The 27,288-nt window shown below is 41.7% G+C and overlaps 1 protein-coding gene across 1 annotated transcript in view; it reads left to right on the forward strand.

Annotated features, from left to right (window-relative positions):
- The first annotated feature begins 17,719 nt into the window (after positions 1-17,719).
- Positions 17,720-27,288, forward strand: part of LOC111874489 (alpha-tocopherol transfer protein-like) — a 106,313-nt gene continuing 96,744 nt past the window's right edge. Inside the window, exon 1 of the mRNA XM_023870033.2 lies at positions 17,720-17,945. Within this exon, the coding sequence (XP_023725801.1) occupies positions 17,909-17,945 (37 nt within the window). The 5' untranslated portion in view covers positions 17,720-17,908. The remainder of the gene's footprint in view (positions 17,946-27,288) is intronic.

Consider the following 27,288-nt stretch of genomic DNA (forward strand, 5'->3'; position numbering starts at 1 on the left):
ACGAAGACAATGTTGAACAAGAAACCCCGAAAAGGATGGAGGAGAATATACGTTGGAAGTACCCTGAATGCAACAATGGCATAAGGGACAGGTCTGAAACAGCTGCTACAAGGCAGCAAACAAATGAAGGACCCAACGACGAATTGCATCGAGGGGTGGAGCCAAGGGAAGCGAGCACATCAAGGAATTGAAGGAATACGCAAAAAGGACATATATGAGATTTTCAGTGAGAAGATCATGGAACATGTTGTCGGAACTTCCAGTGGGTTACCGAAAATGAGGGAATGGACTTTGTGGAGGGGTAGGCCCCCTCCAAAACGAAGAAAGAGGAGACTGCAAGCAGAGGAGGAACCACTTCCATCGACACAATTCATGTAAAATACTAACAGAGGTTGATTACATTAAAATGATAACACGGAAAGTTTCGACCTTCATTGGGTCATCATCAGGTGTATCACTTTGTGCTTAGGTACTGAGCTTAATACGGATCCATTTTTTTTTTCAAATTCGACCAAATAATATGTGACGTAAATAACTGATGTTAATATTTTACATGAATTGTGTCGACTGATATAAGTAAACTCATTACGGACTGGATTAACCTAGCTCAGGATAGAGACCACTGGCTCGCTAGTGAACACAGTAATGAAACTTCAGGTTCCATAAGATATTTTAAATTCCTTGAGAAGCTAAGCAACTACTGGCTTCTGAAGAAGTACGGGTATTTGGAGTTAGCGCAATCCGAAGTACTCATGGCGGTTAAGACGAGCCAGCAGGTTCTTCAGAATGGTTTGGTACCTTTCTAGCAGTCTACTCCACGTCACTGAGCGCACAGCAATATTAAACTCCTTGAGCTATTTGTTTCACTTATCGGACCGCCTCTGTGGTCTAGTGGCCAGAGTTCCTGCCTACAGAATCAGAGGTTCCCGGGTTCGATTCCCGGCGATACCAGATTTTCTTAGGAGTAGTGGGCCTGGAACGGTGTCCACTCAGTCTCGCGAGGATAGTTGAGCAGTTATTTCAAGGAAATAGCGGCTCCAGCCTATAAAACCTAGATTAACGGCCGTGGGGATCCATTGCGCTGACCACGCGACAGCCTCTATCCGCAAATGTTGGCATTAACTTCGCCAACAAGCGGCGGTTGCTCGGTCGGTATAGTTCGCTTGCGGACTACGGGCCACGGAGTTTGTTTTTTGTTTTATCGAAGGTATTAGCAACCCAGACAATAAGCGTCGGATTATATGATCACTGTGAAATGATAATGAATTGCAAAGGACGAGGAGGACGCGGTCATAGCCTAATTTAAGGCGTTGTCCCGGAATTCTTTTGGAGGAACTCAGGAAAATTATGAAAATTCTCGTTGAGGATCTTCGCTGTTGTGGCCGAAATTCGAACTATACTTCTGCTGGTGGTCTAGGTTTGATCCAGGTCATTTGTGATTTGTGTTGGATAAGGCGGCACTGGGACATGTTTTCTGCGAGTATTCCGTTTCCCCTGCCAGTTCCCATTCCACCAACGGCTCGCTTATTTATTTATACCTTTGTCGGTATAGCGATTGCCTACGGGCTGGACGACCGAGGGGTCAGAGTTCGAGTACCGGTGGGAGCAAGAGTTTTCCCTTCTCCACAGCGTCCAGACCGGCTCTGGAGCCCACCCAGTCTCTTATCCAATGTGTACCGGTGGCTCTTCCCCGGGGTGAAAGTGACCGAGTCCTGAAGCTAACCACTCACCTCCAGCTAGCGCCGAGGTAAAGAAAACGCGGGCCTATACACGTACATCCACTCCCTCATTCGCCTTAATTGCTTAAGCACAGGGACAACTTTACCTTTTACGTTTACCTATCGTGGACTCTATAATCTCGGCACAAATAGCGTCGTTAAATAACACACGTAAACATAAAAAACTTTTTCGGGGAAGGTGTTCCGAAGATTTTTAATAGTGGCCAAGCACAACCAGTGTTTACTTCAGCCGATGCTTACAGACAAACTTGCCATAAGCTGAACAGCTGCAACTTCATTATGTTTAGTTTCGGCCTTGAGGCAGAAGTGGACCTTAATGTTACTGTAAACTTTTTTAAGAAAAAATAGAACACTGAGTATAATCAGTGGAAAATTTTTATTTGGGCGTTGTCTCTTGTGGCTTCTTGGAGGGTTTATCTGACTCAGTCTTCAAGTAGGAGGAAAGAGTCCGCTGGGTTCAAGAGATAAACTTATATCTTTTGACTAATAATTGGAATATGTCACAAACGGATTCTTTTTTTTTTCCTTGGCACTTCAGCCCCAGTGGACCTAGGCCTACTTCCATGAACTCCGTTCACTTCGGTTTTTCTCGATCTTACACATATGGTAGGACTCCATGGGCGAGTGATTAGCTCGTCGCAAGGCCTCTACTTGTAGACAAACACGGAAAAACGCACGCAAACATCCATGCCCTGAGTGGGATTCGAACCCACGATCCCGGCTTCCGAGCGAGCGAAGACAGTGCATGCCTTAAACCGCTCGGCTACCGTGACCGGCCATAAACGGATTCTACAGACCGAATTTCTTTAAACGAGAAACCAAAGTTAGGAATGTTAACAGTGTCACGTGTTATAGGGCTAGCAATTGGGGCGAATCATTCCTAACACCAAACTCTGATTTTCTGTAACGAGAACCCAGTGTTAGGAATGCTAATAACTTCATGATTAATTTTGTCAAAATATTTTTAACATTGGGTTCTCGTTCAAAATATCACTCTGTGCATACAAGAAAATGGTCAGAGCGTCAGTAGACGATAAGTAAGGTAAAGCTGTTCCTTGTGTTTAATTCATTAACAAGTAGGCATCAGCTTTAACGCTTCTCACTTGTATTCGAGAAGTGCTCTTTTCGATCTTCGTCGGGACATCGACTATTCCGAGTGAGGTTTCTCGTGGTTTCTTATGCTCCTCACAGGCAAATACCGGCAGTATCTCAGATTAGGTCACTACCGTTTCCTTCTAAATTTATTCCAATTCATTATTCATTAATTATCCTACCAACCGGCACTATATATTCTGAGCTACTGACAGCGTCCATCAATAAACCATAAATAAGCAGATAAACAGATATAAGGGCTGAAGTGAGTCTTGTCGCTCTCTCTGACATTTCTGGACAATTCCAATTGCCTAATCGTGTTTTCTAGTCCGTACCTTTATCTCTTCTTTCTCGTCTATATGCCTCCTTGCGGGAGTCAGAAGTTCACGGCTATCCTCCCAGGTCCATCCAGTCTCCTATCTAATGCGCACCGGGGTGCTCTTTCCGCGGCAGGGGAGTGAAACTGTCAACTCACCTCCATCTAGTGTCGATGTCAATAATTGTGGAGATATACCTCCACTCACTTCTATGTCTTCATGGCGTCGTGTTTAAATTTAGTCCTTGGGCATCTCCGGTATATACATGTAGCCGCCTTATGACGTGAACGGCCAAGTCATTTGCGCAGTAATTCTGTGGTCACACCTGTTCAGTATCAGAACCCACGCATGCTCTGCAGCCACTGAATACATAGTGTTGTAAGTCTTCACCTGGCAGCACTGTCCGCAAGATTCAGAGTCGACTGAACAAGACAAGTCGATATCTCTAACGATCTCTAACCTCTCAGTGTCTGCTCAACATCAGGAGCCACCTATGAGTAGTTCTGTATACTACAAACAAAGTTTATGTTATTCCTTATTACATATCCATCGAATACAGTAATGGGACAATTTCACAGTCTTCAATTAACAAGCGTCGACTGCAAGAAAAAAATAATGTATTTTGACCTCAACTAACAACTAAACTAACGGCAGAACTACCTGGCAGTAAAGCCCATACTCCTAATCCTCGTTACATGTTTGTCTGCGGCCACTTCTGGCCTATTGTACCAGCCCCAGATGATAGGTGAGGGTGATTGTGGGGCAATTGGTGGAATGAAGATTGGCAGGGGAAACCGAAGTACTCGGAGAAAACCTGTCCCAGCGCCACTTTGTCCACCACAAATCCCACTTCACCAGACCCGGGATCGAACCCGGGCCGCCGCGGTGGGAAGCCAGCGACTAAACGCTTGAGCTATGGCGCGGCCTAAACAACTCTGTAAACAAGGCCTCAATAGAGGCGGCTGTGTTTTTCGTGTCTGCGGTGATGTCACGCAGGTGCGTGGTGATCACGTTACATGTGTTTCCTGTGATGCGTTGCCCGTTCCTCGGCTATATAAGTGACAGAATTCGTTCGGTCCACGGACGAGTCAGTTCTCGGTAGGAAATAGCCACGGGAAGTTATGTAATGCTCTAAATTTCATTAACTACTTCAACCCTCTTAGGTCTAAATAATTTTTAACGCTCTATTTCACAATCGTCGCTTTTATTTTAGTAAACGTAACTCTAGTATTTTTATTTTGCTTTATGGCGCTCCCAGTAAAACATACTGTGCTCTAATGTAGTACGTTGAGGCACTACGCTGCAAGCTGTAAGGTCGCTGGTTCAATTCCAAATGAGGTCATTGGATTTTTCAATTGACCTAATCCTTCCAGCCGCACTATGGCCCTGAGTTCGACTCTTCCTCTAACAGAAATGATTACCAGGAATCTTCCTGGGGGTAAAGGGCGACCGGCGTGTAAGGCTGACAACTTCACCGCCATCTTTGAACAGACTTTCTAGAAAATGTGGGAGCCTCTACGTCTCACAAGCCTATGAGACTACGCGGCCTGTCACAGGGATAGCTTTTGCATGACAGGGAGTAATGAATTGGAAAATATTTCCAAGGAAGCTCTAATAGCCTAGTTAAGGAATCTCAGAGCTTCGGTCTCGAGTAAAATCACGAAGAAATCCCAACAGCCTTAGTTTCTTTAACGACGCTGTTCCTTTCATAGAATATGTAGCTTTCAGTTGCTGATTTCCTGATAATGAATACTGAATGTTAGAGGAATATGTTAAATATATGTTTATATATACACGTATATGTTAAAGGAAGCGGTCGTGGCCTAATTCAAGGAAATATTACGGCTGTGGCCTGGAGGGAAATCACGAAGAAGCCTCAGTAAGGAAAGTCGGTGTGCCGGTTGAGATTCGAACCGGGCGAATCAGTGACGCTCTTACTTAGTTCCTGTTCTTTTTCTTTAAGCTTAGACAATCTGGCCTGTCCCCCACCAGAATTAATCTGAAATTATGGATCTCGTAGGCAGTGGGTAGGTCTCTTTGAATGGATGATCAGCCCGTCTCAAGACAACACAGAAGAAAAGCCCACAGACATCCATGACTCGAATGGGATTAGAACACACGTTCTAAGTGTTCAAGCGGACGAACATATTTCATGTTACTAAGCTCCTCTTATAAAACTTAACTTTGTACATCCTGGTCCGTCACACTAGTAACTGTACGTGTATGTAAGATTTTTAGTCTCCGGCCAGTGTGACTGATAAAAGTTTTGTTTTTAATTTTTCACCCTTTATATGTTCGATCAAAACGACCAACGTTAGAAGGTTATTATCAACACATATGGAAAATACTATTACATGTCATAGATACTATATATGTTATTATATCATTTAACTAACACTAAAATGTACACTGATTCGTTAAAACGTCTAAAAATTATTCCAGTTAATGTGATTACAAAGTAATGCTCAATATTATAGGGGTAACGTTCCCACCTCATGACTCAAGGTACGCGGTTTCAAACCCGGCGGAGGTCGTGGAATTTTTAAGGGCGGAAAAATTCAGGGAACAAGTCCTCCGCGAGGGACTTTAAGCCGTGGGTTCCGTGTCCTAGATTTACGGCACGTAAAATATCCTCATGTCTCTAGCAGACCTCTGAGCAAAATTAGGCAACACAATTCCCGCCCAAGTAGTTTCCAATGCCTCTGGTAGATGGGGGAAGTATCAAGGTACCGAGGGCCGACCTCGTTGGCTGAACGGGGCTGATAGCACGCACCAGTACCGGTAGGGTATGGCGACAGTAGAGATTAAAGGGGGACGCACAATGGACCAATAACTAGTCTAAGTGCACGGGGAAACCCACCCCCTCTAATAATAATAATAATAATAATAATAATAATGCTCAAAAATTCTTTTGATGTAGAATCAATTTGGTTCGTGTCGTTATACTTCTTCTCCTTAATGCAAGATGAATCTGTTCCACAGCGAAGTTTCGTTGTCTTTGGTATCATTGTCTAATTACCCGTACCAAAGGTAAAAAGAAAAAGTAAATCTATCCCTGTAAAAGGCCGTGGAGGCCCATAGGGCTGTGAAATTTTGATGTTCCCGCATTTTCTAGACAATCGGCTCATAGATGGCGGTAAGGTTGTCAGCCTTACACGCCGACCGCCCTTTACCCCCAAGAATATTCCTGGTACTCATTTCTGTTAGAGGCTGAGTCGACCCAAGGGACATAGTGCGGCTGGAAGGATTAGGTAAATTGAAAAAAAAAACACCTCATCGGGATTCGATCCCGCGACCTTCCGACTTGCAGCATAGTACTTCAACCAACTACGCTACCGCGTGCAAAGGTAGGATTAATAAATAAAATATTCATATTCCAATACAATGAGGATTATAGAAACACTACACAATACCCATAATATAAATGCAGAGCTGTCAGCATCAGACCACGAAACCGCGCTGTGGAGTATCTTTATCTTGTATTGAGGAGAAGAAGTGTAGGGCACGAACAAAATTGGTTCTGCATTAAAAGAAATGTTGAGTATTACTTTGTAAACTGATTAATTGTAATAATTTTTAGATATTTTAAGAAATCACTGTACATCTTAGTGTTAGATAAAATATATGACATTTATATCTGTGACATGGTAATAGTAGTTTCCGTATGTATTGATAATATCCTTCTGAATATGGTCTTTTTGACCGAAACCTGTAAGGGATAATAAATTAAAAACGAAACTTTTATCAGTCTCACTGGACGGTGGTTAAGAATCTTATATATAATTCCTCTTATTAGTTCTTACGAGTGGGATCACATATTGCAGGCTGAATTCCATTTAAAATCGGACTTACTTGCTTTTTAAATTAACTTAACCTACTTACAAAACGCACGTTTACGATGTAAAATATGCTGTGTTACCTGTACCATTCAGATCTACAACACTACATTCTATTGCCAAATATTTTACTACGCTTTCAGTATCTAGACTAAATAGCTTCGAATGGTAAAATTGGTATATATTTTCACGCTTAGGGGTGACTTTTAAGACGGATTTTGGAGTGGATGTTTTGATTTAATCCACCTTATACATAAACACAATTCGGGACTACAGGCAATAGCGCGCTATCGCTATTCTACGCACTTTCCAGTTCATCGTTACAAACACTAGGATTCTCAGTCTTCACTAGTCGTATCCTGGCAACGGATTTATAACAGTCTCATTGTCACTGCAGCACACATGAAGTCTTCTTTGCCCAATCTAATTCCTTTCTTGCCACTTCTTCTCAGTCTCCTTCGACTGCCATCTCGAGAACTCGACCCATTTCTAATTCTAGCTGCGTGAGATCCTCGTTATATACCTCGAGGCGGACCGACAGGAAGCACTGCTTCATCTGTTGTTGCGAAAGTTGTTTACAGCACGTTGCAAAGCAATGGAAGTTATTCGATTGTTGTCTGCGTATTCGTTGCCGTGGGGATATGTTTATTGAGTCGTTGCCTAGAAATGTGTATACACGTCACAGTATAATGATTTTCAAATGGATTTGAAAGGAAACAGTGGTGTCCTAATGGAGATACTATCCGAGCATTTCTCAGAACAGTAAGAAATTTCTAAAAGCTTCAGTCAGAATCGCCGGTTTCTAGACCGAGAATCGAACCGAATACTTCCACGGATATAAATCTAGAGCGATATCACGACGGCAGCCTGCTCGATTTTAGTACCATTTAGCGTGTTCGGAAAAGTGGCTATTTAATAAAACACAAGAAAGTATAGTTTGTGACTATTCAGTGTGATGTCAGTAGTGTATTTAGATTAGTAAAAATGGATTTGCATCTAAAATAGATGAACGTCAAGTCAAATGAGGCACCAGAGAAGGCAAGGAAAGCTGCAGTAGGTCTAAAATTTTGTTCGTGTTCTGTGTATTTGTCGTATAATTATCCTTAGCACATTTGAAGATAACTTCGGACGTCAATAATCAATCTAACTTTTTTCTTATTCGAGGTATTAAAAGCTGATTAATCACCATCTCTATTGTCAATATATTTGAACACTGTTTTTCAGCTGCTGTTTATAAATATACTCCTGCAAAAATCTGATACGCCGTTGCTGAGGACAAGGACACCCACTTAGTTAGGAGGGTCCATTTACGCAAAAGAATACGTCACATAACAAGAGCAGAACACGTTTGCGTCAGCTAGAGTGAACTGCAGCACCTTTGACCTTCCAGTCTCATAGTCTCCTTCGGATTCCTTCTAATGTTATTATTCCATCATCTTCCCGATCTAGCAAATTGATGTTTTCCAAGAGGTTCCCACATAATAATTCCAAGTGCATTTCTTCTCTCCCCCACCTTAGCTCCGCTCCTGGTCAATTTATATAGCTGGATATATCTCTTATACTGTACCAGTGTTACAATTTGAAACACGGCTCATTTTGCTTCATTCTAGCATAAATCTAATTAAGGAAAGGTTGGGATCTTTTTATTTGTTTTACAGATTTTTATGAAACCTAATGTAAGACATTTATCTTATAGAAAAAAGTACGAAAAAAAGTTTACATTTATCTGTTTTATTGGCCAGGCTTAACTGAAATTAAGTTATCTGTTCTAGCACATAACGCCGTGTAGTCCAGTGAGCCGATCACAGCGGCCGCGCGGTCCAAAGAATGAAATGTCTTCGCCCGCTCAGTCACTGAGATCCTGGATTTGAATCCCACTCGAGGCATGGTTGTCTGCCTGCCTATGTTCTATATTTATGTTGTCCTGTTTAGATAGCGGCCTTGTGTCGGACTGATCTCCTGTAGAAAGAGCCCTGCAGACTGTCTAAGATTAAGAAACTTAAGTGAAACGAAGAGTTTCACTGATGCTTTATTCTCCGAATTGGGAGAAACTGGGACGGACGGACGGATGGATGGAATTCGATCGACTTTTCGGAGGAATATATCGCCTCCATTTTCGGGGAAAAATGTAAGCAAAGCAAGAAACAAGCAGAAGCAAGACTCCGATGGTTTGTTAGTTGGCTTACTTTTCCACTGTGAAGATGGAAGCAGCACGTTCCTTAGAATCACCGGCTAATTTCACCGAACTGTAAGGCGTTATATCTCAGAAAACTGTTCGTAGCCACTGCTGTGAGAACCTCAGATCCAATGTAATCGGACTTGTATCCCTTTCGAAACCTTTCACAAATTTTGATTTTGTTCCTCTTATATAAATATTTCTGTATATGAGCTTCTATCTCAGTTTAAGGCTTACACTACGTAATGGCCTAAATATGTATGTATTTGGGGCGTATCTTTTCAAGAATTACCCTCCTGACATAAAACAAGGAGACTCGGTCATATCTCGTGAAGACTCTTATCTTCTGAGATATAAAACCGTGTAGTCCACTGAAGTCAACCTATGTTTCAAAGGAAAATCTTGCCTCCATCTTCATATTCGACGAATAAACCAAGCAAGAAATAAGCATGAAGCAGTTAGCAAGGAGAGCTGGTTTCTAGCTTGGCTTATTCTGCAACCCTGAAGGTGTAGGCGAATTATTATTCAGAAAGGTAGGTTTATTTTCAACGATCAAAAAGCCACTATATCCCAGAAGATACAACTCTTCATAGCTATCTGTATGAGAACTTCAAATCCTCTACAGAACTCGTGAAATCTACTCTACTGATGCACAGATCCAGCCTAGTAAAATGTCATGCAATTGCTCAGGTGGTTAGTTGCCAGCTTCCCATCGCGGCGGCCCAAGTTCGATCCCAGGTCAGGTTATATGGGATTTGTGACAGAAAAAGTGGCATTGGGGTAGATTTTCTCCTAGTTTTTCGATTTTTTCACTATATTCTCGTTCCACAGACTGCTCCACACTGATCATCTACCATCCGGAGCTAGTGCAATAGGCCAAACAATGCCGGACTTACTAAGTGGACTCGGTCCCACACTAATCCAAGTAGATTAGTCCAACAGATCTGTTATTAATAATTTTTAATTGTATGTTATTTTGTGAAAACCAGTTACTTCTCAAGAGAATCTATATAAAATATGTCAGATATAACCTCAATTTTTCGCACTGTCGCCATGTTCGTAACCGTTGTCATAGAAACATTATTTCATACATAGTTTGTAAGTCTGTTTATAGCTCCCTTCTTCACCCTTTACGGACTAGGCTTTCTGATCAGTTCCAACTGGGAATTAACATCTGAAATTACTAATCCCACAGGCAGTTGACAGGACTTCATGAGTGGATGATCTGCCCAGTGAAAGGCTCCTACTGACACAGGAAGACACGTACAAGAATAAACGCAGACATACTCACATATCCATTCCCTGAAAGGGACTGTTCGAGCAGTCCAAAGAAATACACCCTTTTTATCGCATGAAAATAGAGATCGACCTGTGATCTATCTTCGTGCCAAATTTCACAAGCCTAGCCCCATTAGTTCCTTAGTAATCACCATGAAACCGTAAGACCACGTTTTCATACAGAATTACTGAGCTTTTGGACTTTTACTATCGTCCGGTATTCTAGAGAACAGAAAACATGACGTTTCGGAAACTGGGTCTGTTTCCGTCCTCAGGTTGGGGGGGGGGACCCCTGCTCATTTGGTTCCCTTAGAAAGGGCTAGTCTCAATCACTGAACAGCCCATGTTTTTGTCTTACGTCTACAAAAAATTGAGTCTTAATGAATCTTCTATAATGTTTTCCGAAGATATATTACTGCACATCATGTCAGGGCTCAAGATTACTCGAAAATGGCTCTACTATCGCGCCGACATACCAGTACTATTATTATTATTATTAATGATTATAAGACCCTTAAAGTTATGATTTTGTGGTGGCATGGCTTGCATGAAAAATTTAATGATAATATACAGTCAGTTCAAAAGTTGAAAGGGGAACACACAGATAATATGATGGTCTCATAAGACTGTTTTCTTTCCTTAAGAAAGAAAAGTAGGTTAATGTTTGGAATAAAATTATAACGATACATAAAGTAGATATGCCGTCGGTCACGGTAGCCGAGCGGTCTAAGGCATGTACTGTCTCCGCTCGCTTGGAAACCGGGATCGTGGGTTCGAATCCCACTCAGGGCATGGAAGTTTAGTTTGTGTGTGTGTGCGTTTTTCTGTGTTTGTGTACAGGTAAAGGCCTTACGCCGATCTGATCACCCTCCCAAGGAGTCCTACCGGTTTAGAAAAACCGAAGTGAACGGAGAAGTTCATGGAGGTAGGCCTAGGCCCACTGGGGCTGTAGTGCCAAGGGGAAAAAAACGTAGATATGCCATGCTTTATGCAGTACTGGCATTAAATTAGTTCAAGGATGTCATTAACATAGCGACAATGTTTTCTTTTAGTTGTGCGCCGTCGAATATGTTCTCCAGTCTTATCTGTCTCCATGGGTCGTTTCCCTCTAGTCTGCAGAATACAGATATCGTGCACAAATAAAAAAAACATTTGTAGGCCACCAAAACATTTCATTTGGCCTGCTTCCAATTCAGGAATTAGCATAAGTCAGTATAAGTCAGTCACACACAGAATAATGCATATGTGTCTACTATATGTAACCGCTTATTATAATGTATCAAAGTTTATAATAAGTAAATGATGTATTCTGAGAAAGGGATATACGGAGGTTGTCGCATTCTTGCCCTGATAAGGTGCCTTCGGCCCAATCTTGCTGTCAGAGCGTAGGATGCAGCATCCGCCCACTTCCTGGAAACTGACATGTTCAGAGCCGTCGATACGTCCTTTGGAAGCGGGACTCCTGACAGTTCTCGAGTACAACAGTTCAGAACACACTATGACTATCATAAATCAGAGCGCCGCCAAAAACACCTTTTGAAATTTAAGGTCCAAAATCGTTAAACAGGGAGAAGCAAATTTGGGAAACCTCCTTGATTTGAAACTAAGCCAATTAGAGATGTTTGGGTGATGGAAATTTTCCGGAAGCTGAATCTCTCAGGAGGCATCTAATCCAGTAGAATTCCGTTCCGACAGAATACTCTGGTTTTCACTTTCAACTAATTCGGATGCAAAACCTGCCCTCCGCAGAAATTCTAAATTAACTTATGAGACTTTTTTTTTTTACTTTATTCATGGAGTTGAGCCCTTCTTGAGGAACCGCCAATTCTGCAGATACTCAAGAATTTCCCAACATTTCATGGAACCCGAAGTTGCATTACCGTTTCCACAAAAACCCTTCACTGCTCCCTATCTTGATCCAGATCAATCTAATCCATACCATCCCATCTTATTTCTCTAAGAAAAATTGTAATATTATCCACCGATCTACGACTTGGTCTTCCCAGCGTTCTCGTTCCTTCTGGCTTTCCCACCAATATCCTATATGCATTCATATTATCCCCCATTCGTGCTACATGCTCTGCCCACTGGAAGATTCTAATTACACTTGGAGAAGAGTACAAGTTATGAAGCTCCTCATTATGCAGTTTTCTCCTACCTCCTGTTACTTCATCTCTCAGCGATCCAAATATTCTCCTCAACACTCTGTTCTCAAAAACCCTCAGTCTGTGTTCTTCCCTTAATGTCAGAGGCCAAGTTTCACACCCATAGAGAACCACAGGCAAAATTATAGTTCTGTATATTCTAATTTTTATGTTTTTGGGCAACAGACAAGAACACAAAAGGTTCTGGACTGAATGGTAGCATTACCCGAGTTCATTCGCCTCTTAATTTTCCTTCTGAATCAGATTTTGATTTTTTTTTATTTCATAAGACTGTCCTGCATTTTAAATTACTAAGCGATCATTGCGCGACTTCCGACCATAATTTCAACTTGGAAACTATAATTAAGAGTGTAACATTATTAAATAGGACCGGCAGTGATTGGTATATCAGTGTGACAATAATCGTAATTCGTCTTCAGTGCTCTTCAACAAACCAATCAAATGCTGACCATTGCTGTTACTGTGGGCAAGAGTGTGTGTTGGAGTGTCCTTCCTGCCTGCCGGAGCAAGGCCTGTTGAGACCCTGGCATAGGATCTGAAGCCTACCGAAGCCTGAGTAGATCCACTCATCTCCAACCAAGGGCCGCGCCATAGCTCAAGCGGTTAGTCGCTGGCTTCCCACCGGGTCTGGTCAAGTGGGATTTGTGGTGGACAAAGTGGCACTGGGGCAGGTTTTCTCCAAGTACTTCGGTTTCCTCTGCCAATCTTCATTCCACCAATTGCTCCACAATCACCCTCACCTATCATCTGGGGCTTGTACAATGGGCCAGAAGTGGCCTCAGTACAAGGGACTTAGTCCCACCCCACTAGCAATAAAAAAAATATCTCCAACCAATACTCCGTGCTTGCTGGCGCCCAATACCAGACCTCTCACCTCCTCACAGCAACAAAGTCAAGGGGGCTAAGTGTGAAGACAGATGGAGGGAACTTCAGCATCTACAGGAGAGGCAGTAGTAAGCGGCTCAGGAAAGATCTACTGCAGCTGAAGTGCAAAGTGGAACCCTTCATTTTCCTAGTCCACCCTCAAACGAAACCATAAGTTGGTGCATAGTACGTTGAGATACGTAAAACTTAGTAATTATCTCCTACTTTATTATATATATAATCTCGTAATCCTTGTTAGTCAGCAATGTTAACTTCGTGATATGATAAATCATACGAATAAACACAGCTGCGGATTACAGTGTCACTTGATTATTATGATGATAATTAATGGAAGTGATTAAGCAGATACTGCTTTGTGGGTTTTCATATTTGCGAGTGAGGTCTCTGATAACAACTCTGTTTCTTTATATTGATCCGTGTTCTTATTCATTTAATTAGCACAGTAACGAAGATATGAAAATATTATACGTGTAGGTTATGTACGTTATGCTACAAGCCTGAAGGTCGCGGATTATGTTCCCGATTAGGTCACTGGATTCTTCAATTAACCATATACTCGTACTTCTTGCCGCAATATGACCATGGGGTCGACTCAGGCTCTAACAGAAAAAAGTACCAGCAATCTTCCTAGGGAATAAAAGACGGCCGGCGCGTAAGGCTGACAACCTCACCGCCATCTATGAGCCGACTGTCTAGAAAATGTGGGAGTCTCGACTTCTCACAACCCTATGCACTTCCACGGACTGTTACAGGGCAGGGATAGTTTTACCTTTTTCTTTACGCCATTGTTAAAAGGCTTGCAGAGAAAAATCTATTCTATGTCCACCAAAAAGGTGAGCTCGACCGCCGTATATATATTGTGACATGTTGCGCAAAGGAGAACCCCCCCCCACCAGCAGTGACGTGGCGGGGTGAGTCAGCGCTCCCCTCCCCCTCCACCGCACGGTAACGTAACGGAGACGCAACAGGGTTGCGAGAGACGACGGTAGTAACAGCGGTTACTACCGCTAGCGTTGCTAGCAACACAGCGCCAGGCAACAAGGGTACTTATTACGTGGCCGTTTTCTGTATTGTCCGATCGAGGCTACATGAGGGGCAGCGAAGGCTATTCACAGTGAGTCCTGGAGCTACCTACGAGTTAGTCCTCGAGCTACCTCCGAGTTAGTTCCGAGTTAGCCAGCAACTAGTCAGTTGCATTGTGGCATTTGGAGTGTAGTATTTGCGATACTGCAGATAGCAGTAATCGTAAATCTGTAATTTGGGTGATTGTAAGTGCGAATGTGAAATAAAATTCGCTATATAAAATACGGCGTGAAGTTATTTGTCGCGTTATACACGCACGATACGTTACAATATATTGCTCCTAACATACGGTCTTCATTTAATACTCGTGTAAAATGTTGTTAGAAAAAAAAGGAACATTTTTGGAAATGTTTGTTTGTTTCTTTTTGTCCTTAAAGCAGAAATTTTTCTGCAATTTTGGCGAGATTTATTGACTTGAAAAGTGCCCTATCATCTTTTTTAATTTACAAACAACAATTTTTCAGCATTGTGTAACCAGAAGTTGTAACTTACAATCGAAATATAAAACAAAATAAAGTAATTTTCTTTAGACTTCCTGGGAGCATCCCTTTATATGGCGAATATTAAAAAAATAATTTTGTTTTAGTATTGTTTCATGAGAAAGAAGAAAGAGCCAATACGGCGCAATACAGCTGCAATCTAATGGCAAGACGTATTGTGACGTGTATGAGTGTGACTATAGACGGGGTTTGATTGGTAATTGGATTTATTGACCACTTACAGGTCCTAACTTCAAGAAACTATAGCGCTATCGCTAATTCACACTTTCTATAAATCACTAGCCAGCAAGAAGTCTTTTCATTCTGGTGTGTCTTCATCAGCCGTTGCTCGGTAACGGCTTCCAACGGACTATGTTTCCCTAACCATGTGTTCCCGAAATATCCCCGTGCCTCAGCTACAAGCTTCTAACAGCAACAGCTCACAACGACTAAGTTGCAGTTCCCCGCCTAACTCGCCAGCCAACCCTCCATTTTCCTGTACTGCACTTTACTGTGCCAACTCCCAGGCTGACGGCTATCTAACACCACCCTCCTACTCTTTTGACTGACTCCAACTCAACTGACTAAATTCTAGACTTGTCACGCTTATAAAACTTTGGCACGGACTGCGTAGAAAACGCCGCGCCTCTTCGTTGTAGTCCAATTGTTGCCTCTGGAACCTATTTGTTTGCGAAGCCGTTACTCAGTAACAGTAACGGCTTCCGAGATTTGCTTGTTCCACGGTCTTTGCCTAGTAACGGGTCTACATACTGTACTACATTATTAGGAAATGAAAATTTTAAGTGCTATCAGCATTTAAGCGCATATGAAAACATGCACAATATTGGACCATAAAGGGATATATTTTTAAAACGAAGGAAAATTAAAGAAGAGGAGAGGTTTCTTTGTAATTTATTTAACAATGAAACTGAGACTCTTTAGCGTCGAATGCTTGGATGATAGTGAATAATAAATTGAGACGGACACCGAAAGATCGTGCGTGACCTAATTTAAGGTACTGTCCCGGTATTTGACCTTAGTCAAGACAGTCGGTGTTCCAGACGAGATTCGAACCGGTCATCTCCCAAATACAAGTGAGAAACGTTACCGATTAAGCCACTGGCCTTCGTAGCTGTGTATATATATATATATATATATATTATGACTTGGACGGCGCAACGCTCGGTAAAGACCCCCCCCTCCAGCGGCGACGTAACAGCATCGGAGCAACTGCCGCTACTACGGTAACAGGCCAGTAAACACTCCGTCCCCCTCCCCTGTGGTGACGTGACAGTGGACACTGCTGTATTAAACGCAGAAAAAAACAACTTTCGGCAGCGTTCCCCAGCAACGCCTGTAAACACGACGTTAGGAACAGCGGTAGCTATCACGTAACTGTTTTCTGTGTTGTCAGTGCGGAAGCTACACAACAGGAGGATTACCGGAGTAACCAGTCAATTGCAATCTAGCAGTCGCCGAGTCGGGTTGTATCGAGTGAATGGCAGTGACTCCAGCAGAAGTACTCGTATTTGTGATACTGCCGATGGCAGTAGTTGGGAAATTGTGAATTGTGTAAATGTANGTAAGCATATTCCCGTTGCAAGGAATAAACACAGAAAAATGGAATAACAGAGGAACTGTAAGACCAGTGATCTATAGTCGGTTCTCCTGGAAGTTAGTTCATTCCGTGAGATTCCAATCGAGAGAGTCTTCATTTGGTATTCGTAAGGGAGTTCGATGATTCAGTCGTAAGAAAAGAGAAAACATTCGTAGTCCAATAAGGAATGGAGGGAGTCTTAGACAGGCATTGATTTTAGCCCTTGTAAGTGATTGTAATTGTGAAGAAGTGCCAATAAATTCAGTCGACCAAATCAGAACCCGTTATTATTAGTCACGCAAGCACATCATATGTGAAAGTATACACTATTAACGCAGGGTACTTCTAAGCACGGACATCCCACAAAGGACTAAAGCATTAAATAGAAGCAAAATGAAGTGTTAGGAACAAGAAGAAGGAATTTTCGTGGGAAATAAAACTTTCTAACTTGCTGAATATCAAGAGTCCCATCTTCTAGGATATAATTCTGTTTAGTCCGTTTAAGCCCGCCAATATGTCGGAGGAATAGGTCACCTCCATCTTCAGGGTCGAAGAATAAGCCAGGCAAGAAACCATCATGAAGTAGATAGCAAGTTCTGAAGATGGAAGCGACATGTTCCTCCGAAACATCAGTTAAATTTCAAAGGACTACACGTCTCAGAAAATAGGATTCTTCATAACTACGGCTGTTATAACCTCAGATTATGCTTGCTGAATATTCATTACTATACTTGCTTCAGAGATGATCCTAAGTCAGCATTGTTTGCAAAAAAACTTAGTTAAGTACTTGTATATTTCCTACCCTCAAGGAATATTTGCATTGTAATTGTATTATTCCAAAGTGTCATTGCGGTGTGTAGCAAGTTTCGTGCAGCACCTTATGGCCTTTTTGACGTGTTTGCTTTCTTCAAGTCGACGAGTACTAAAAGAAGGAAGGATGTACTTAACTTGCTGAAGCAAGATATCGCAAATGAACGGAAGAATTATAGTCCCATGTTAGTTTATTTTAACTGAAGGTCATGAAAATATTGTGCCTCTACGCAAATATAAAAGAACCTTCAACCATTGGCTATTTCTCATATTCAATTTACTCTTAATCAGAAAGTGAGAAGTCACTGATTACGCTATATCAGTCTGTCCAATCTGTGTGCAACCAGTTAGGTTATCTTGTTGTGTAACTTCGGTGGCTATCCAGTACAGTAAGCGTTTGCCTTCCACAGGCGGTGGAAGTTTCTACTGAGCTGCTGACATCAATGAAATCATGTCCTACGAGATCATACTAACCTCTACACGCGAAAGTGAGTATTTTGTTTGTTTTCAATAATGTTATCACCATAATAATATCAAGTTTCCTCTCAGCTTTTATCAGAATACTCAGCATTATTGGATGTAAAACATGGTCTGTCACTAAGGAATATGTAGGGCGTTTGACAGCGAAGTGTTGAGGAAAATGTTTGGAGGTAAGACAGAGGAATTTAGGTAGAAGCACAATGAGGATTTTAATACCGTGTACTCCATGCGTAATATTGTTACATTAGTAGCGTCAGTGAGGAGATGATAGGAACTAATATATGAGGCAAATAACAAATAAAAACTAAGTCAATGTCGGCTAAATTAAATAGAAATTAAGACCTTTGAGACATAGAAGTACGTGTATATCGTAGGATAATATTAAAAAGTATCGTAGGGAATAGAGCGTGGATGTGTTTGAATTCAATGACAAGCCTTTGTCAACATACTATTCAACACTCTGGTTCATTAAAAGTTGCATATATTTAGAACTCTGCTGTTTTTTGGTTGTGATTCCATGCATTTTTTGTAGTTTATTTTGAGATCCTGTTCATACCTGACATTAATTAGCGAATAATAAATGTAAACGACTTGGAAGGAGTTGCTATACCGGCCTTGATGGACTGAGGAGTACCACGAAAACCTCAATCAGGATAGCCACGTTCCCAGACGAAATTCCCACCGAACACCTCCTGAGTACAAGTCTATAGCGTTACCGCGAAGTCTTGTTACCTGGTACATATACACGGGCTTTTCGAACGGACGTCCTCGTTCGATCTTCAGTGTAGAGGAGTAAACCTAGCGTGGAATAATACGGATATAGAAAGAATGGATGCCGGAGCCGGAAGAAGATTGTTCGGTTCCGGCTAGGCTCTCTTCCTGTATCCATATCGCATTTCCCCTACTCGAATTATTTTTATGCCCCTGAAGATGGAAGTAGAACGTCCCTTCGAAATGTCAGCAAAGATCTACCATAATTCAAGGAGTCACGTACCACAGGACAGGCCTAATAATGATAGTCAAAGCCATGACGACTTCAAATATCGCAGGAGTATTTTGGTCTTTGTGGTCGGCTGAGTTTCAGCCCTTGAATGCATCATAGCACGCACGAAAAGCTGCAGTTAGTTTTCGGTTTCTTTCTTGCAAGAAGGCGTACTCATTCATGCAAATCTAAGACACACTGACAGTCTGATGCGTAGACCAAATGGAATATTCCTCATCCCAGCAGCGTTTGTATTTGTATTCTAAACAGCATTCGGCCGTATGTTGACATTTTATTCCCGTCGAACGTGTGCCAAGTTCAGAATTCCTTTTCCTTAAATGACCTTCATCATCCAATAACACAAAAATAATTTCATACTTTGTGTTGCATATGTAGCTGTATGCACTGTAATCATCATAACAGACAAAATACACAATTTGTGTGGTATTAAAAACATTAGTTTTGCTTACACATTACGACTGCCTGCTGCCTGCCGTCTGCTGTGTGCTGCAGAATTACGTGGTAGGACTGTTTCAAAGCCCGATAACGCACACTTAATAGGTTTTGCTGTTGTGCTAGTAACTTTTCCGAAACCGTTTCTTTTATTGCTAGTGGGGTGGGACTAAGTCCCTTGTACTGCGGCCACTTCTGGCCAATTGTACCAGCCCCAGATGATAGGTGAGGGTGATTGTGAAGCAATTAGTGGAATGAAGATTGACAGGGGAAACCGAAGTACTCGGAGAAAACCTGCCCCAACGCTACTTTGTCCACCACCAATCCCACTTGACCAGACCCGGGATTGAACCCGGGGCCGCCGCGGTGGGAATTCAGCGACCAACCGCTTGAGCTATGGCGCGGCCTTTCCGAAACAGTTAGTCTTAATCAAAGGTTATTTGAGACATAACGTGCAGGTATGTATTTATGGATACACGTAACTTTATGACCGGAATTTATTTTGTGTTTCAGATCAGTGATTTGCCACTTTATCTCCTTAAACTTAAAATTAACAACAGAAATCGGACGTTACCGTGGGAATATCAGATCAAAATAAAGTGTCTCTAAATAAGATCAGGATGTAAAGTGTTAAAATTAAAGTGAATGAAAATCACAGCCAGCAATTATAATATAAATCTCTAGATGAAATTAAGATGTAAGTCATCATCCAAGTGTTGTGTCTTGTTTGTCGCTCATGTTGACTACTTACATGTTACTGAAACCCTGACATATTTCGTTCTTACTAGACCACCATCAGGGAGGTGTACCTCATTGAAAGAAGACGCTACTAGTCACTCATATAAAGTCAAATGTTTAAATGTCTGGTAAAGAGATCTCCCGTAATGTTGAAACTGGTGTTATGTTAAAATATAGTGGAGTGGGTTGTAATTATTGCTTTGGCGCTGGTTGCACTCTTTCTTACTGTGTTGTGCGATACTCACTTTCTATTGCTTTCGATAACGTAAATTCCCATGCCTTTGTTATGACTCCTGGCAGGTGAAGTGTTGAACTGTTCATGTACTAACAAAAGTAAAGACCTTGGCTCATTTGTTTTTATATATGCGATTTGTGAAGTTCTCTTTTATGATGGTCTTGTAAGACTGGAACATGTCGCATTTTAGTAACATGTAGTCAACATAAGCAATGAACAAGATAGTCAACATAATCAGTAAATAAGATACACTTTGATAGTGACATACTTGTTAACTCCATATATATTGGGAAAATTAATCCTATCAAAACATGTCTAGATCATAACAATTTCATCAACGTGCATCGGAACACTAAAAGGAACAGTGTGGGTACATTTACGTTGTTAAGGAAAGTTCCCACTTAAGTGAGTTATTGTTAATTAAACTGATACAGATGATACTCGTATAATATAAGTGTTACATTAAGTCTTAACAAGATCTGTCACAAGATTCAAAAGATAAGCATCTACTCAGTGTTTCACTCATACTTCGTTGCATTCTATTGTGTAAGTCACTGTAGATAATATTTATTGTATTCCTGTCAACACTACACTACTTTCGACAGCTGGAATTGCTACCTACGACGACAAGTTTGGGCGCGCCTGTGACATTTTCAGGTCCAATTTTAATTACAAATGTTTTGACGTGTACGTTACATAAATGTAAACGTAAACCGACAGGATTCATCGGCTTGTTATACATTATATACATTGTAGAGTAAATAATATACGGTAATGTGTTGGTTTTTATCTATTGGCTAATATTGTTAGTTATTTCGCTGAATTCGTATGGCTACAATGTTAACCAGTGGATAAAAAGTCAACTCATTATAGTATATAATGTAGTCTGTAGTATATATAATGTATATTGTAACGGATTAGTCCATTGCTAGACAACCGCTTACTAAAAAGAACTTATCCGAAGCAAAGAATACTCATGTAGAAATCAAAGCGTTGTCACGAGATTGACACACGTTTCGTAGCAACGGATAAACAGATAAAAATAGAAGAATTCTTCGAATTGGTGATTTATATTCAGTTCGCCTTGAAGTTATAAACGGAGAGTTAATTAGCCAGTGAGTCTCCGGACAATCCCGTGTGGAGGTGAGGTCGAATACCTCCACCGTGACCCTTCGAGTCGTATGAGGCGACGAAAAGGGAAGTATCGAATCTGAGAGAGAAAAATATGGTCGCGAGTCCCACGGGACTCGGACCCGAGAATGCGCTGACGAGGATCAGAAGCAATTGTAAACGACAGGCACCATCCTCTCGTCAGAGAGAGAGCGCTCCACATCAACAAATTCGTAAATGCCTGACAGTAACAGAAATATGCTCGCAAGCCCCAGATGGATGCTGCATTCCAAGCCAGACTGGCCGACTGACCGTCGGTCGTAACATAAAACTCAGACTCAGACTTAGCTAGGAGAAGCTGAGAGTACAAGGACGAGAATGAAACCTGTCCTAGTGAATTATGAAGATTAGTGACAGCGCTGTAATTGATTGTATTTGTGAAGAAGTGTTCAATAAATTCAATCATCAAATCTTGAACTTATTATTATCATTCTCACTAACCCTTCTTGCGTAACAATACTATTTAACCTATGCTGTGTACACATTATTAAATACATGTGCCTTGAAAGTAAAACTCTAATGCGTAAGTGCTGTGTAGTATCCCTATTCCACGGCCGCGCCATAGCTCAAGAGGTTAGTCGCTGGCTTCCCACCGCGGTGGCCCGGTTTCGATCCCGGGTCTGGTCAAGTGGGATCTGTGGTGGACAAAGTGGCGCCTGGGCAGGTTTTCTCCGAGTACTTCAGCTTCCCCTGCCAATCTTCATTCCACCAATTCCTCCACAATCACCCTCACCTATCATCTGGGGCTGGTACAATAGGCCAGAAGTGGCTTCAGTACAATGGACTTAGTCCCACCCCACTAGCAATAAAAAAGATCCCTATTCCATATTGTCCACAAGACTTACTGGAATTAAGGAAGGAACATAGTAACAAGTATAACGAAGGCTTTAACAGTTTTGTGAAAGTAAATATATATTTAAGGAATTACTGACGACAGATCAAATTCTTTACTTTTCACTTCATTAAAATTAAACAAACATCGCCTCATTTTTTCACAGGGATATGACTTCAATGTGCCAGCCACGGCAGCCGAGAGGTCTAAGGTATGAACTGTATTCGCTCGCTCGGAAGCTGGGATCGTGGCTTCGAATCCCAATCAGGGCGTGGATGTTTGGTGTGTGTGTGTGTGTGTGTGTGTGTGTGTGCTTTTTTCTACCATTGTGTACAGGTAGAGGGCTTGCGACGAGCTGATTACCCCCCCCCCAAGGAGTCCTACCGACTGTCTAAGATCTAGTAAACCTAAGTGAAACGGAGAGTTTTATGGAGGTAGGCCAAGGCCAAATTAGGGTTATAGCACCGAAGGAAAAAGAAATGACTTCGATGTAGTTCAGTAAATGACGAATTTATAATCACTTAGTCGTTCTATGACTTAAAGAAAAATTAATCAATAGACATTGCACTGATACAATCTCTCTCGCATTTTTAGTATGTGGATTCGCTGCTGTTTTCACTAACTTCAATGACCTTGATTGTCCTCTGTGTGTCTAATCAATGCTTCTTTAAGGGCTGGGGTGATGGAATATTACGATGAGCAAAGATCTAAGTTCATTTACGTCAAGGTAACATGTCGTAAGCTTGCTTGCTTGAAGAGAGGCACTACAAAAGAATGATCAGTACGAAAAACAAAGAAAGATAAACGTTAACTTGAATAATTGTTAAGTAATGACTCACTCACGCATTAAGCTGAGTCCTCCTTGAGAAGTTGCAAATTGTGCAGCTGCTCCAGAACTACCGAGCATTTTATGGAACCCGAAGATTCATTACCGTGTCCACAAAAGCCCTTCACTAGTCCCTATCCTGAGCCAGATCAATCCAATCCATACCATCCCATCCCATCCTAGCTCTCTAAGAAAAATTGTAATATTGTCCACCCACCTACGCCTTGGTCTTCCCAGTGATCTACTTCTTTCTAGCTTTCCACCAATATCCTACATGCATTTCTCATCTCTCCCATTCATGCTACATGCCCCGCCCATCTCATTCTCCTTGACTTAATAATTCTAATTATGCTTGGAGAAGGGTACAAGTTGTGAAGCTCCTCATTATGCAGTTTTCTCCAACCTCCTATCACTTCAACTCTCTTCGATCCAAATATTCTCTACAGCACCCTGTTCTCAAAAACCCTCAGTCTATGTCCCTCCCTTAATGTCAGATACCAAGTTTCACACCCATACAGAACCACAGGTAAAATTATAGTTTTGTATATTCTAATGTTTATGTTTTTGGACAGCAAAGGAGAAGACAAAAGGTTCTGGACTGAATGGTAGCAAGCGTTACCCGAGTTCCCTTTTTTTCCCCTGTGGCGCTACAGCCCCAATTTGGGCCTAGGCCTACCTCCATGAAACTCTCCGTTACACTTCGGTTTACTAGATCTTACATATTCGGTAGGACTCCTTGGGCGAGTGATCAGCTCGTCGCAAGGCCTCTACCTGTAGACAAACACAGAAAAACGCAAACAAACATCCATGCCCTGAGTGAGACTCGAACCCACGATCCCGGCTTCCGAGCGAGCGAAGACGGTACATGCCTTAGACCGCTCGGCTACCTTGACCGGCATTATCCGAGTTCAGTCTCCTCTTAATTTCCTCCTGAATCAGGTTTTGGTTTGCTATCGTCGTTCCCAAATATTTGAACTGTGCCACTGTCATACAGAGCTTAAATACGGAAGCGGCTTTCTCTAAAGGGACAGAAGTTTTGACAGGTCCGCAACTCCTCTCTGCTGTTTCGTAAAATAAACAGTACAAGATTCATATATTCATGTAGACTTCTCCATGCTGTTGTATAAATGAGTATCGCAATCAGAATCACCTTGAAGTCGAGGAATTAGGTTATTTCATGGCCCACTCCAGCCACAAATAAAACGTTTACAGACACACTTGCGTCATTAAAGCTTTCGTACTTTGCTCACTACTACTTCAGACCTTATTATTATTATTATTATTATTATTATTATAGTTTTCGCATTATGCCCTCTGGCTTGTTTTCCATTAGAATTAATCTGTAAGTATGGATCTTATAAACATTCCGTATGACTCCTCGGACAGGCATCTATGCCTCGAACGGGATTTGAAACCACGACTCCAGTGTTTAAGCGGGCAAAGAAAATTCTTACCTTAGAACACGTGGGCACTTTGAACGTCTATTTAAGATATTTAATAGTCAAATTTAGTGTCAGAATTTATTATCCAGTGCCATTCTACCTGTCGACTATATATAATCTAGAAAGTGTAATCGAATGGATTAAAAATACGCTCTCTTGTTCTTTTATATCTTAATATAATTTCAGCTAGGCTCTGGCGCGAGTGTTACGGAAATTGGTGCAGGAAAGATAGTTAATACTAAAGCAGAAAACTGTTAACCCTTTCCAAAATGTGAATAAGATATTTTGCATACTCTAGCCAGATGCTCTCGGTATTTTTATTATTTAGTAAATTCATACAAAACCAGGATAGGGATCAGTGACGGGCTTTTGTGACTAGAGTAATGAACTTGCCGGTTCCACACAAAGCTGGGAATCCCTCGAGTAGCGGAGGAGCTATTAGCTTCTAAGGGACCAGCTCCATACAGTTAACGTCGATAAAACGCATTTCTCTCGTCACGTCTATGAAAATTCGATCTGTGTAAATTTGTGGAAGAATACAAGAATGAGGGTGAAGATGATAGCCTTCTGGGGCGCGGTACCTTGTAGTATGGTTAGATAAGTGAAGTAAAATTGACTATAAAGAAGCAAAAGCAACAAAGAGGAACAGACGAAGGATGGTAAAGGACTTCAGAGAGAGCCAATAGTAATAAGAGGAAAGAAACTCGCTCTTTGACATGTGATTCGCTTTGCTTGTCGCTTGCATTTTGCTGGCTAACGGTTGGCCTACAGTCGGGATACCTCTGTTGGTATACGTGTAGTGACGGGCTATGGGCTGGACGGAGGCAAGAGCTTTTTCTCCTCTCCACGACGTCCAGACCGGCTCTGGGGCCTACCCAGCCTCCTATCCAATGGTTAGCGGCGGCTCTTTCCTCAGGGGTTAAGCGGACGGGGCGTGTAGCTGGCCACTCACCTCTAACTATTACCAAGGTCAAGAAAACGTGATTTATACGTCCACTTCCCCGTAGGTCTTCATGGCGCAGTGCTTAATTAGTTACTTTACTTTACTTTACTTTATTAAAAAGTAACTGTAGTTTCTAGAATGCTATCGTATTCGTAATAGCTGGTGACATGCGTGTTGAGTGGATGGTCAAAGGAGCAATGTGTTCAGTCACATGTCGTATGTCGCGACATCTGTAGTTACAGTCTATAATTGATATGTTAGTTACATTCGGCACCACAAGATGTCTGTACGCTTCGGTACTGAGCACAGAAATATTACAGCCAAGCAGATACTATGTGCTCGCTTGCTTCATCATTACGTGTTTTTTTTTGTACAATTTTCACATTTTAGTGCTTCTCCTTGTTCGTTGCCGTGATTAATTAATAACGAAATGAAGAAAATCGAGTTAGTTTAGCTTCAAATTTGTATATGTAATAATTACAAATAAAAATGCGGGAATAACCGAAAAGAAGAGTACTCTCTCCTGGGATATATGACGCATAGTCCGTTGAAAATCAACATATCGTCTCCGTTTTCAGCTCTTCTTGCTACCTGTTTCACGCTGGTGTCTTGCGTGGCTTATTCTTCGACCTTAAGATGAAGGCGATATGTTCCTCCGAAACGCCGGTCGAGTTTCAACGAACTACACAAAACCAAATTTCAGAATATAGAACCGCCGCTGTGGGACTCTCAAATCCCACAAGTGGAAGAAATACTCATGGAACATTTTACGCCCTCTGTTTGCATATAAGGATACATATAGCCATGGCACTGACCGAATGTAGCCCACGCATGCAAACAGCTTAAGCGAGATTCGAACCATGATTACATCATCAATGGAAGCACCAAGCATTACAGAGAATTCCTTTGCTGTAAGCCAAATGATTAAAATACTGTCCTTGATGCGATTAAAAGTTGCATATGTGTACATATATTCAGAATATTTTACTGAATATGTAATATATTTAACTGGATAAAACGAGTGCAAATAGAAGCACTTCTTGTTTTCTAATCTGCAGATGGATAGGAGGACAAAGCTGTGTACAAGGGATATTGTATTTCTTTCAAATCTTAACTACATAGTTTAACGAAAGTGGTATAATTTTATAGCTTTACGGTAATCAGTCTTTCATTTGACGTGAGTGTAATTATTTTCTCGGAAAAAAAACCATGCACTATACAGAACACAAAGCCATGTAGGTTTCTCTGAAAGCCATATAAATATTTTGTGTGTATGCAGTTTTGAACTACGTATATCGAGTCCTCGCCGGTCACGGTAGCCGAGCGGTCTAAGGCATGTACCGTCTTCGCTCGCTTGGAAACCGGGATCGTGGGTTCGAATCCCACTCAGATCATGGATGTTTAGTTTGTGTGTGTGCGTTTTTCTGTGTTTGTGTACAGGTAGAGGCCTTGCGACGAGCTGATCACCCGCCCAAGGAGTCCTACCGAATGTGTAAGATCAAGAAAAACCGAAGTGAACGGAGAAGTTCATGGAGGTAGGCCTAGGCCCACTGGGGCTGTAGTGCTAAGGGGGAAAAAAATTGAGTCCTCGTGTTTCAGAGAAGTAATTGTCAGATTCAGTATGACCTTCCTTGTATACTTGTTATTTCTCTAGCCTTCCGTTGTGTACAATGAAAAGCACTGTATTCAACTGTAGTGTCGTTATAATATTTTGGGAAGATATTTTTGTT

This window comes from Cryptotermes secundus, unplaced genomic scaffold (assembly GCF_002891405.2).
Source record: "Cryptotermes secundus unplaced genomic scaffold, Csec_1.0 scaffold532, whole genome shotgun sequence".
Lineage (NCBI taxonomy): Eukaryota > Metazoa > Arthropoda > Insecta > Blattodea > Kalotermitidae > Cryptotermes > Cryptotermes secundus.